This window comes from Aricia agestis, chromosome 2, assembly GCF_905147365.1.
Source record: "Aricia agestis chromosome 2, ilAriAges1.1, whole genome shotgun sequence".
In the NCBI taxonomy this organism is placed as follows: Eukaryota; Metazoa; Arthropoda; class Insecta; order Lepidoptera; family Lycaenidae; genus Aricia; species Aricia agestis.
The window spans coordinates 22342204-22355014 of NC_056407.1; the positions used below are offsets into that span (position 1 = coordinate 22342204).

General features: G+C 36.7%; 1 protein-coding gene and 1 non-coding gene across 2 annotated transcripts; one reads left to right on the forward strand and one right to left on the reverse strand.

Annotated features, from left to right (window-relative positions):
• Window positions 1–12811, forward strand: LOC121739812 (equilibrative nucleoside transporter 3). Its single transcript, XM_042132390.1, has 8 exons — window positions 1–409; window positions 1610–1764; window positions 2148–2293; window positions 6236–6670; window positions 7821–7906; window positions 9105–9301; window positions 11473–11594; window positions 11920–12811. The coding sequence occupies exons 1-7, from the start codon at window positions 176–178 to the stop codon at window positions 11582–11584; spliced, it is 1365 nt and encodes a 454-aa protein (XP_041988324.1). The 5' UTR covers window positions 1–175; the 3' UTR covers window positions 11585–11594; window positions 11920–12811.
• Window positions 4335–4418, reverse strand: Trnal-cag. The gene has a single exon. It is a non-coding gene; the product is annotated as a tRNA-Leu (tRNA).

Genomic DNA, 12811 nt, shown 5'->3' on the forward strand with positions numbered 1-12811 from the left:
CTTGGTTTTTTTTTGTGTACCTACCTAAAGTGGAAATTTATCTACTTTAATTCGATTTCCTTTTCAAAATGAACAAAATTTTCTATTAAACGTTGTAGTCCACACAGTGAGGATCCTACAAAAGACATCAGAAACTACTCTTGTAGTTCGTATTATAAAAATAAAGAAATAAACAATGGATACGGATGAAATTGGATCGATCAACAATGACGATTATATCGAAACTATTGAAAACGAAGAGGATGTGGATTATTCTGAAGATAGGGAGTTAGTGGGAGACTCTTGCTCGACTAAGGTTCTCAATTCCACCGAGGCACCAAGGGATAGGTATCGAATGGTTTACTTTTTATTCTACTTATTTGGAATAACATCTCTTGTGCCCTGGAATTTTATGATAACTGCGAATGATGTGAGTATTATTTTATTTACAAAAATTTAATTATACATATTACATACTTATGTTGTTTCATTAATATTTCGTTGACTTGCTTTATTTAAAATGTTTTATATCAGCTGTTAACTTAGTTACTTAATTTCTTAAATTATTATGCTGACCAGCTGGTGTGAATAATTCTCTGCATGATGTCATTCACTATTATAATACGTTAGAAGTTCACATAAAAATATATTACTATGAGTGTAATGACCTCTAAAATTTTTTTTAAAGGATATAAATACATTTAGTGTTAGTACCTAATACCTTAGATACAAAAAGTATTTAAGTGACAATAGCAGTGCCAGTGCCAAAACTTTCTATAAAAATATTCCTATAAAGAACAAATTTTGTATTTGAAAATAAATCCCAGAAAACGGTAATCCAATCAGAAGCAATAATAGATAAATCATACAAATATTGTTTGTATGCTGAAGCTTGTGTTGTATCATGTATGTAACTGTTTACAACAAACATTAGGTTTCTTTAAAACTAGGTAAAAAAGGTCTACTTTTAAAACTAACTAGTGACTGTACTTTATAAAGCTAGGTACTCACATACGGTTTTGCTCGATAGTTTTACTCTAAATCAAGCAATAACTACCGTGTGGACCACAGAACTGACAGCTCGAAGGCTCGCTTCGAGCCGGCTTGATGGAATTAAATATGTCAAATATGTTATTTCCTTTCATTCGGAGTAAAACTATCGAGCAAAACCGTATGTGAGTACTTAGCATAAGTGTAGTATTCTTGTTCAACAACAACAATGTTGAGTGTTTTTTTTTTAATTAGGTGCTTAACCCTAATGTGATGAGGGAAGATAAATAAGATTATAATCAATAATGATGTTTGCTTAAAATATTATATGAGTTGTTTTGTAAATACATTTAAATGCAATAATCAATGTTTACTTACTCCATTTCATTATTTTTATCTTAATGTTAACAAATCTTAATCTCTTATAATTTTCATTGTCACATATTTAACCACTGAATTAGAATATGGGTTATTTAGTGTTCTGATTAACCTTACCTTCAAATTGAAAAATAGTTTTATTTGTTACAATCAGTCTTTAAACCTCATTATTTTTATTAAGATTATCATAAACAATTGTTATTTACCAAAATTGTCTATTCTGTGATCACACTGTACTAAAATCATATTTTTTTGTTCACAGTACTGGATGTATAAGTTTCGCGACACAACTCCACACAATCTCACAATTTTCGTGAGAAAAACTCAGTTCCAGACGGAATTCACATCTTACCTCAATGTGGCTACAGCTATACCCAACTTAATATTCCTTGTGCTTAACTCTCTTTACGGCCACTGGTGAGTGGAATTCTCTCTTCTTCTTCTTAGTCATATCCTCATGGCTGAGGGATGTGACCACCAATATTGCTTAACTACTCAATAAATATAACTACTCAATAAACTTTGTAATTTTTTAAACAAATGTTTTAGGTTATTTATTGTAATATATTTGATGTCTTGACAGCTTAGTTCAAAATGTAGCCCCTTTTTATGCCTCAAATTTTGATAAAAAATATTGATTAGGCTTTGTATTTAAATTCTATATTTAAAATGGGTCTTCCAATTTTAAACAATGAAGATACAAATTTACCTTCTATACCTTTCCCATACAGGTGTATGGGAAAGGCATAGAAGGTAATTTTATTACTTTGTACCTTTATTCATAGTGTTAATTATTTCAGGGTGTCCGTAAAATGTCGACTCCAAGGATCACTTATTGTTGTGACGCTGGCGTTCCTGGTGACAACTGCCTTCGTGCAGGTTGACACAGATGAGTGGCAGAACACCTTCTTCATCATAACCATGGTCACTGTTGTGATCATGACTGGTGAGTAAAGCTTAAAATGATTTAGGGCCTGTTTCACCACTTCCAGATAAAGTGCCGGATAGGCTATCCACAACATTTTTGACAGATTCTCCATACTATCTGTCAAGTTAAGTGGTGGATAGCGATAGGCACTTATATCAGGAAGTGGTGAAACAGGCCCTCAGATTTTTGTAGCATAATATTTAGAAGAAGAATTCAGAAGCTCCTTCATATTTGTATGTATGAGAAATGTCCATATTAAATGAAATAAAGCTTAGGCTTATTATTAAATTCTCAAAAAATATGATATACAACGAAGCGACACATAACTTCTTACTATTTAAGTGTTAAATTACCCATAGTCATGGAATATGGTGTTGTAAACAAAAACTTCTTGTTTCATGAGACATAATAAATATAAGTAGGAAAAATTGAAGCTGATTATTGTTTATAGCGACCTGCCCCGGCTTCGCACGGGTATAAAATATATTATAGTATATGTCACTGAAAAAATGATTAAAATCAACTCAGTAGTTTTGATTTTAAATAATTTATATTCATTACTACCCGTGGCCGGCATTGGTCGATACTGCCGCAAAAGCTACGTAATATTTAAATCTGTAATACTACTTACCTATCTTCGAAAATATTCATTTAAAATTTAAATCATGATATGCAGTAAAGGAACATAATCAATAATGTATTTAAAGTATTTAATTGAATAAATATTATTACCGTATTGGTTAAAATCGCTTCGAAAATTAGCCATTATTTGAAGTTAATTGTACTTAAATGACAACAAAAAAATGTTATTGTGGGATATCCTGAGATATACATATACCATCGCGGAGTTTTCTGTAGACCTTTTCAATGTGTACAATACAATACTTGGTACATTATTTTGATAAATCTTGCGATTGACGGCAACCAATTTATACGTCGGAGATCCATGCTTCGGCACGAATGGGCCGGCTCAACCAGAGAAATACCACGTTCTCACAGAAAACCGGCGTGAAACAGCGCTTGCGCTGTGTTTCGCCGAGTGAGTGAGTTTACCGGAGGCCCAATCCCCTATCCTATTCCTTTCCCTACCCTGCCCTATTCCCTTCCCTTCCCTACCCTCCCCTATTACCCTATTACCTCTTAAAAGGCCGACAACGCACCTGCAGCTCTTCTGATGCTGCGAGTGTCCATGGGCGACGGAAGTTGCTTTCCATCAGGTGACCCGTTTGCTCGTTTGCCCCTTATTATCATAAAAAAAATAAAACATTTTTTGTGCGACGGGATAGCTATGGACGTTGCCATGGTGCTATACTTATTTAGTCACTTTAATAAAATAATAATATGGGCGAAATACTTTTATTTGGCAAAACAACGTTTGCTGGGACAGCTAGTAATATCTATAATAATAGTAGTGATACCCCTCCCGCGAGCGCACCCCCGCATTGGTAGCGCCCACTTCGAAACGGACGTAACGCAATATTTTAATTTCGCCATAACATTAAAACCAAACGTCAAATTTTAATCATTCAAAGACCAAAATATATTATCTACATTAACTGTACTTAGTAATGAAATAATTTATTTTGATAAGAATTAATGCCATGAGTAAAATAAAGGCATTTAAATGTAGTCCAAAAACATTTCAAGATTTTTTAATAAAAAAATGGTTATTGTGCCTCACTCAACATAGATAGGTATAGTGTGTCCCGGATTTTTTTGTAGATATTTAAAAGATCTACAATTACTTAGAACATTTTATGGTTCTATCTTTTATAGTTAGCGTACGCGAAAAAAGTAACATTTCTGGTTGATTTTTACACCTTGCGTCCGAAAATCCCAAATATGTTACGGAATCCTATTTTTTCCAAAATAAAATTTAGCCTATGTTCAGCAGAATTAATGTAGGATTCCAATGAGATGGTAAAAGAATCTTTCAAATCGGTCCAGTAGTTTCGGAGCCTATTCAAGACAAACAAACAATCCTATCTTTCCTCTTTATAATAGTAGTGTAGATTATCCTTGCTTAATAAATAACTGATATATTATAGTAAAAATAACCTGTCAGAAGTGGGATTCGAACCCACGCCCACAGAAGTGGACTGCGACCTGAACGCAGCGCCTTAGACCGCTCGGCCATCCTGACTGTACATTCGGGAGCGAAACTGTCCACCGCTCTCACCGCTTACGAAATAAAAGTATAAGTATAGACCGAAATCACAAAAATTACGATTTTTACCTTATAAGGCCTAATTGCGGGAGATGTTAGTTGTATGTTAAGTATTAATTAGTCTCTCTCGTTTTCGTATTTTATGATCTTTTGAGAAACATTGAACAGTACAAGGACTAAAATGAAATATATTTTTTAAAATCTGAAATTATAATTCTTCATCTTCATCTGATACGTTACAAAAGTTTGCTTACAGTACGTCTGTATACACAGGGCCGATCTTTTAATCAGTAGGGAGATTTTTGCTCTGGTCAATCTTTGCAACTTTGGTCTTAATCATGATAACAGCTGCAAGATATATGATATGGAACTATTCCGTATTTATATAAATTACATAAACTAGTAGCTTGACCTAAATGAACTAGCGATAAACTAGGTCTAACCTAGACTAGATAAACGTTTCAAGCTGCGCACGAAATTGAAACTTAGTTGTTTGTAACGAAGTTTAAATTACATTAATTCATACAGAATGTTCGCGAATAATTATTACCTAGAAGTCAATAGTACTAGCACGCAATTCTTTCTCGTTTTTCGTACAAATAAAGAGGACTTGGCTTTATACGTTTATGAAATTCGCCGTTAACAAAGTCTATAATATTTACTTAATTAATAACGAAGATTTAATTTACCGCAACGGTAAGGTTTAATGTAGACTGTAGAGTCAGTGGTGGCAAGACCAAAAGATAAGGGCAAGATATATCTTGCGAGGCCCCCTGGGCCCTGACGGATAACGCAAGAGGACGGATTTGTTGAGAGAAAGATTTTTTGATATAAAATATTCATAAACTTTTTATTTATGAATATTTGAGTATCAAAATCGTAAATCCTAAAAAAACCTCGTGGTCCAAGGGGAGCGAGGCGCGAGGCCGTGGGCGGTCGCCCACGTCACGCCTCTGTGTAGAGTAGAGAAAATGATTTGTAGAGCATAAAGATTATTGTGAAAACAAATGCAATGGAGTTTTAGCCTTTTAGGGCAACTTTAGACAGGGCATGGAAGACATACAAACAGATCGATATTCTATCTCTGTTATTAATTTACGTAATTTGTTTGGCTCGCACGAGTTATAGGTCGCAGTGGACAGATAATAAGCGATGACTAATAAACTACTTACCCACGTGCGAGTTGCTATCATCATCAGACCGTGTCATGTTTTTGTAAAACAGAGTCAAACTTTTGGAGCAAACTTACTTTATTACTATCCCTATAATGCCAGCCCCAGTAATTTTCTGGACTTTACATGGCTGCACCCGATTTATCTATACAGATTTTTTAAACTAGACTCAGTTTTTACGAAAGATGTAGGTAGTTGATTCTCTCCTTAAACAACTTTGGCGATTCAATGTAAATGAGTCCACCATGTCCTTATTTTTTTCTAACGTATTAAAATACGTTTAAAACTTAGCTATGATACCTTCATGATACCATACACATAATTAAAATTGGTTAAATCATATGACTCAGATTACGTGGTAACTAATTAGTATATTTACTGTGACTCAAGTAGGTACACAGAAAGTCAGCCTAGAATCTAGATCTATACCTATCACGTTTTATGAAACGAGTCTTATGGTATAATCAAGACCTTTAATCTCTCGTGAACGTTTTATATGTATAGTGATCTTCAATCGTCCCTAAGATCTTAAAATGTCTCACACTCAACAAGCTAGAATCACGAATAATCAATCTAAGCACTAGGCTCTACAATATTCTAAAACAATGTATTTTGTTACAGCGGCGAGTGCGATATTCATCGGCGGTATAGTGGGCATAGCCAGCAAGTTCTCCGAGGAGTACATGACGGCGGTCATCAGTGGACAATCCCTGGGCGGCATCATAGCCGCCATCGCCCAAGTCATCTCCCTCGCCTTCAAAATCTCCCCCCTACACAGCGCGCTCATATACTTCTGTATAGCCGACTTTGTAGTCATAGCCTCCCTTCTGTCCTATATGCTCCTATATCGGATAGATTTCTTCACTCACCACGTCTTCCGAGGTTCCGGTTTGGCGGTGAATAGGCATAGGGATGCCTCGATCAAGACGATTCTCCGCAAGATCTGGGTGTACGCGTTCAGCATATTCGCGGTGTTCGGGATATCTATGGCCGTGTACCCGGCGGTGACGGTGCTGGTCGAGTCGCATCCATCCACCGCGGGCACTGATTGGAATAGTGAGTATATTTCTTTTAAAAAGTCTAAAATCAGGCAGGAGAGTTCTAGGATGCGTTTTACTGGACCAGCTCGGCTAGCATGGCCACCAGTAGAAATGGGAAAGTATAGACAAACTGTGGACATAAACTTAAGGTGCCGTTCTGATCTTTTTTCGTTCCGAAAAATTAAATTAAAATGCCATTTTATGACAGACTATAGTCCTAAAAATTGAAATAATATCCTACTATATGACATATTACTATAGTCTGTCATAAAGCGGCATTTTAATTGAATTTTTGTCGTTAGCGATTAGCCGACATTTTGAGGTCATATAATACTCACAAGAGATTCGAATGCACATTAAATCGTGTTTGTTCCTTTTGTTGAGGTCGTTCCAAATACAAATAAACTAAGAAACAGTCAGAGCATTGATCCAAATGACGTAGGTTGCGCCTGCATTTTTTGTACCATACTTTGTCCTTTACCTAAATAGCAAAACAGTAAAAAATTAATTAATTCTTTAATCAATAACAATGCTTAACTGGCTTTAATCTTTAAACTGTGCTATAACCGTATTAGATAAAAGTGTGTCTGTCGATCTTTATGTCAGTCAGTTTGCTACTTCTTTACGCTTAAACTTTTTGAATTATAGGAAGATATTGTGAGTTCCCGAAAAGAACTTAGGAAAGTATTATAGAACTATACAACCACAGATTATTCAATAGTTATTTAGACATCTAATCATAGACCTTAGCCCGGGCGCGCACTAGCGGCCAAGCTGGGGCGGCCATCGAGATAGATACCTTAGTATGAAACCGCCATAGACCACGCGCACCTGGCCGCACGCTGTCAAGCGGCCACACCATACTTTCGATGGCTGCCGCGGCTTGGCCGCTAGTGCGCGCCCGGGCTTATGCTCATCATCAATATTATCATTAATCATTAATATTTAGGGCCTGTTACACCACTAGCTGATAAAGTGCCGAATAGGCTATTCACAACTTTTTTGACAGATTCTCCATACTTGATCTGTCAAGTTAATTGGTTGATAGCCTATTCGTCACTTATCGGGAAGTGGTGAAACTGGCCCTTAAAATTCAAGCATATTCTACAGATACTACAGCTGTACAACATCATACGGCACTAAAGATTATAATATTTCAATTTCAGATATATTCTTCGTGCCCGTAGTAAACTACTTGATATTCAACTGCGGTGACTACGCGGGCAGGCTTATTTCCGGATTCTTGCTCAGGGTAAGTGGAGTTTTTATCTATTAGGTAAATAATAAAATAAGTTAAGTTTAGAATTTTCTGACTGCCGAAATATTTGGTAAAGTTTACTAACAAATTCTATGTTACATGTAAAAATTATTATGGCCTACGAGTTCCCAATGGATCTGTTTGTATGTTTTTTCTCTGTCACTCAATATGTAGTAAGCTGAAACAAGACAGTTATTAGATCTACAACTTATTAGAGAATTGCCTTAAGTATGTCGTTTCCAGGTACTTATTGATGTATGATACATAATTTACATAATATAATATCATGATCATACGCCAAACTTGTAGAACCAGTATAATAAACATGACTAACAAAGTTACATTTAAATGATACCTGAGTGCATTAACATTTGAGATACACGTCTTTGTCTGGAATAAGAACTAAAAGATATTTTGGCGAATATTAAAATAGTCGGATTCTATTGTATTTTTGATCAGTAATATTACTAGTAATTTTGGGTAACTTTGAATTGCGGTTTAACTTTGAACAATATAATTATGTATTGTTTAAAGGTACACTGCAATGTAATGTAAGCTGTTATTTAAGTATTCAATATTAAAGAAAAGGTTCATAATTTATTCTCTTTTAATATTTTTTTTGCTGTACGCAATATGCGTACAGATTTGCGTACAAGTTTCCCATCTCTTGTGACTACGCTTATCTCTTCCCCTATTCCTCCGAATCACTTGGTCACTGACCAATCTTCATAGTATAGTAAGAACCAATCATCTTAGTATGATCTTATCAATCATCATCTAGAGTATGGGTCACCAAATGGCGGACCGCGGTCCGCATCCGGACCGCCGACCTATTGTGCGCAGACCAAGCATTTACGAAGATGAACTTCGTTAAAAATAAACTCTCTCATAAGTCATAAACATCTTTTTAATATCAATAGGTTGCACGCATTTCACTTCAAACATATTATAATAGATACATAAATTGTCACCTTTCTCACTGATAAGTAAATAAATACCTACATTTGTAATTTCCGTAATTACGTTTGTTTCATATTTTTTTAATTGTGTGGACCGCGAAGGTCATTTCAATTCATAACCCCCCCGAACCCGGACTGACCGGAAAGCCCCGGACCCCGGGCGAAAGTAATTATTGGTGACCCCTGATCTAGAGAATCTCCATCTGGTATAATTCAACTATTTACATTTTCAGCCAAAGAACCAATATATAATAGCGGCAGCGAGCATACTCCGAGTCATCGGGGTACCCATGCTGATGGTGTGTAACGCGCAGCCACGATCACACCTGCCCGTGATCTTCCCGTATGACTACGAGTATATCGCCATCATGGTGGTATTCGCCATCACCAACGGATATCTGTGCAATATCGTCATGATTAATTCTACACAGTGAGTACTAATCTGACCTACCTCGTATATACAGGGGGTCACAAAACAACGTGATAGTTCTTTAGGGTGTGTATGAGTCCCGTGTATAGAGTTCACTGTAATCTTTTACACGCTACACTGAAAGAATTACATTTCACTTCTATGTTTCTATGTGAAATGCTACGACGTCGTGCAATACAATAATTAAAAAAATTAATCTTTAAGCGCTTCTAATTTTACGGTTAACTGTTTACAAGGGACACACACCTAAAGAGTTTACCACTTTTTTAACCGACTTCAAAAAAAGGAGGTTATCAATTCGACACGTATGCATGTAATATTTCCAGAACTGTCTAGTTTTTGTATATGTTAATCTATGGTAGCTTCTGAACAATTGTGCCAAATTTCAAGTGTATGTATGTATGTTTTTATGTTTGTGCACGCATATCTCCGGAACTACAAGTCCGATTTAAGTGATTCTTTTTTGTTGTACCAAGTATTGTTCAACTTAGGGAATACTGCAAGTTTCATCAAAATCGGTTCAGTAGTTTTTGAGATAGGGAATTTTAATTCTTAATTACGTACAATTTGAAGTCGGTTTTATCTTTTTAAAATACTATTTGTTAGTCTGTAGAAGACGCTAAGCGACGCGATATCCTGTCGCGAATTACGTAGTTCGTGCCATGAGGAAATTGATTTCTAGGCAGTTGATGGACCTACGTCATTTGGTCGGCTTCTGTCAATTCAATGTTAGCTGTGATCAGTCGGATAGGTTTGACGTAACGCGACTAAATTACTTAGGTCCGCCCTCTGCCTAGGAATCAACTTCTCTGATAGTACATTGATCTGACGCTACTTGTCTCTTTCGTTTGCGCACAATAATTTTGCTAGTGCGCTCTACCGCTAAGCTGTGAGAACGAGATAGCGATATTTCTGTGAGTGAGTGAAAGAGACAGGTAACAGGCAAAGAAATTCATACGTTCTTCGGGACCGGAATATTTCTTACTTCAAAGAATTCTCAAGTCTACTATCACTTAACGAACATGAAACAAAAAGAATGTTAATTTTAATTATTATCAAACAACTAGACCGTGAAAACGGAAATTCTAATGTGTGGATATGGATTAGGCATTGTTGAATGTGTGTCACCGTTTAAATACTACACTCATTCGTGAATCATTTACACATTCGTAAAGTTTGTACTGGCTGTAGACAAAAAATGTAGCTAGCAACTTATACCCAAAATAGCCTTAAAATGAAAATCTTCTCCCCTCCATTTTATTTTATCTTGATAAATATCCATACTAATATTATAAATACGAAAGTGTGTATGTCTGTCTATTACTTCTTCACGCTCAAAACGCTGGACCGGTTTTGCTGAAAGGTATGAAGATACTTTGAGTCCCAAATAACGAATATTGGCGCAACGGAGTTGCGGGCGCCATCTAGTTATTATTAAACATTAGCTGACTAATCATTTGGAGTTTATAGGTCGCAGGCCACAGCACACATATCAACTCGGAAAGGACTCGTCACCGTATCGCCTTTTGCATCGCCGTCAACCAGGCGTCAACCTAACGTATGCACGTAACCAGAGCGTATCAGTAACGCCTGTACGTCAACTCAGCTACGGCTTGGCGACGCCTCGCTTACGGCTCGCTGACCGCTGTCCCCTTCCGAGACGAGGCGATTATGTTACGGTTCCGCTTAGTGTGCGTTGCAGGAGGGAGTTTCATACAAACAATATTGAACGGCTCGAGGCGATACGGTGCCGATCCCTTTCCGAGTTGATATGTTTGCTGTGACCTTATAGGCAGTGACGGATTAACCCTTAATCAAATTAAGCAATTGCCTAGGGCATCACTTCTGAGGGGGCACCAGAAGGACAAAATACATCCGTCCTTAGGGCATCACGTCTCACCACTCTCACTTCACCAAAAACCTCACCAAAAAAGTTCCTAAAAAATAAGTCATGTTTTTAGGTGGTAAAAGCTTAAAGACAGATTCTAGTTGACATACGGATGGGGGGGGGGGGGGGGGGTACACAGGCATGGATTGCTTAGGGCATCAAGTAGTCTTAATCCGTTACTGCTTATAGGTAATTAAATTTAAACCATACATTTGCATGTAACAGACTACTGTAAATGCCTGTATGTTCTTAATAAAATAAATATTAAATATTATTATTTCAGGATAGTGGAGGTCCACGAAAAGGAGAAGGCGTCTTCGGTAATCGCTACGATGCTGAGCGTCGGCCTCACGGTCGGCGCCGCCGTCGGAATGCTTCTAGTCAGGTTGCTTTAAGTATACTATAGCTTATAGCACAGACATACATCAAGATAGATACCGCATGTGTATGTACTTCGCGTGCCATATCGCGTTCCCAAAGGACGAGCAATGCTCGTCTTTCGAAAGTCTGTTTTTTAGTCTGCGCTCCACCTTTATCGGAATCGGACGTCAATCGGATTGAAAAATGCCTAATTGTGTCGTATAGAGCTGTAGAAATTCGAATAGAAACGTTGGAATAGATAAGGACGCCTTTCTTGTCATCAGTACGTCACAGTAGGTAGAAAAAAGTGGCACGCTCGTTTTCATACAAATGGAGGGACATGCGGTATCTATCTTGATCTATGTCTGTGGCTTATAGTTTATTCGCGGTAAGAAGAGAGGAGATGAGTGACCATGGAGCGCGTATCTCCTTCAAATTGGATGAGTTGGAGTAAGAACTAGCAGTTTAGACCAAAGAGAGGAGAAGCAGGTAGCATAGAGCGTGGATTCACCTTCAATTGCAAGAATTATATTACTATAATAATACTATCGTCTATCAGAGAAGTTGGTTCAGTGGCAGATGGCGGACCTGCGTAATTTGGTCGCGTTCTGTCAAAACCCATCCGATTGATGATGAATAATATTGAATTGACGTAACCCGACTAAATGACGTACACCTTCTTTCAACTTGATGGTACATATACAAGGAATTGTAATCATAATAATGAACCGAGATAGAGTATTACACGGCCCATGTCTTTAATAGTAAGCCTGCCAACAGAACATTCGATTTTACTTTATTTTTGGTGACGCCAGTGCGATTTACATTTCATGGGTGATGTCACTCTCTTCTTAACGCGAATACAATAATAATTGTTAATCTATTCACAATCGAACTTGATTGGCCAAACTTAGATGGCCGAAGTACTTACATTAAGAATGTTGTCTCGTTTATTTCGCAAATTATGACTTATGAGTTATGACATTAAAAATAATATTTAACTACTTCGCTAACCTAAAAAGAAACTAATTTCTGTGACTTAATTCAAGGCAATTTTGCGTACACATAAATTAAGCACGTTTACTGTTATGTACGCAAAATTGCGTGCTATACGCTAAGTGTGCGTGCGTATAGGTAAAAAGTTCGATTGTGAATAGAAAGATGTTAATATCATTGATGTAAAATGGAAAACTAGATACACGATCTCAATATATCGTTCAAACTTTATTTTATATAGGTATATTATATATTTTTATGTCGTG

Coding starts and splice junctions, on each gene's coding strand:
- LOC121739812 (XM_042132390.1), top strand. CDS start 176: ATGGATACGGATGAAATTGGATCGATCAACAATGACGATTATATCGAA. Junction 410..1,609: donor TTATGATAACTGCGAATGAT/GTGAGTATTATT, acceptor TTTTGTTCACAG/TACTGGATGTATAAGTTTCG. Junction 7,907..9,104: donor TTTCCGGATTCTTGCTCAGG/GTAAGTGGAGTT, acceptor TTACATTTTCAG/CCAAAGAACCAATATATAAT.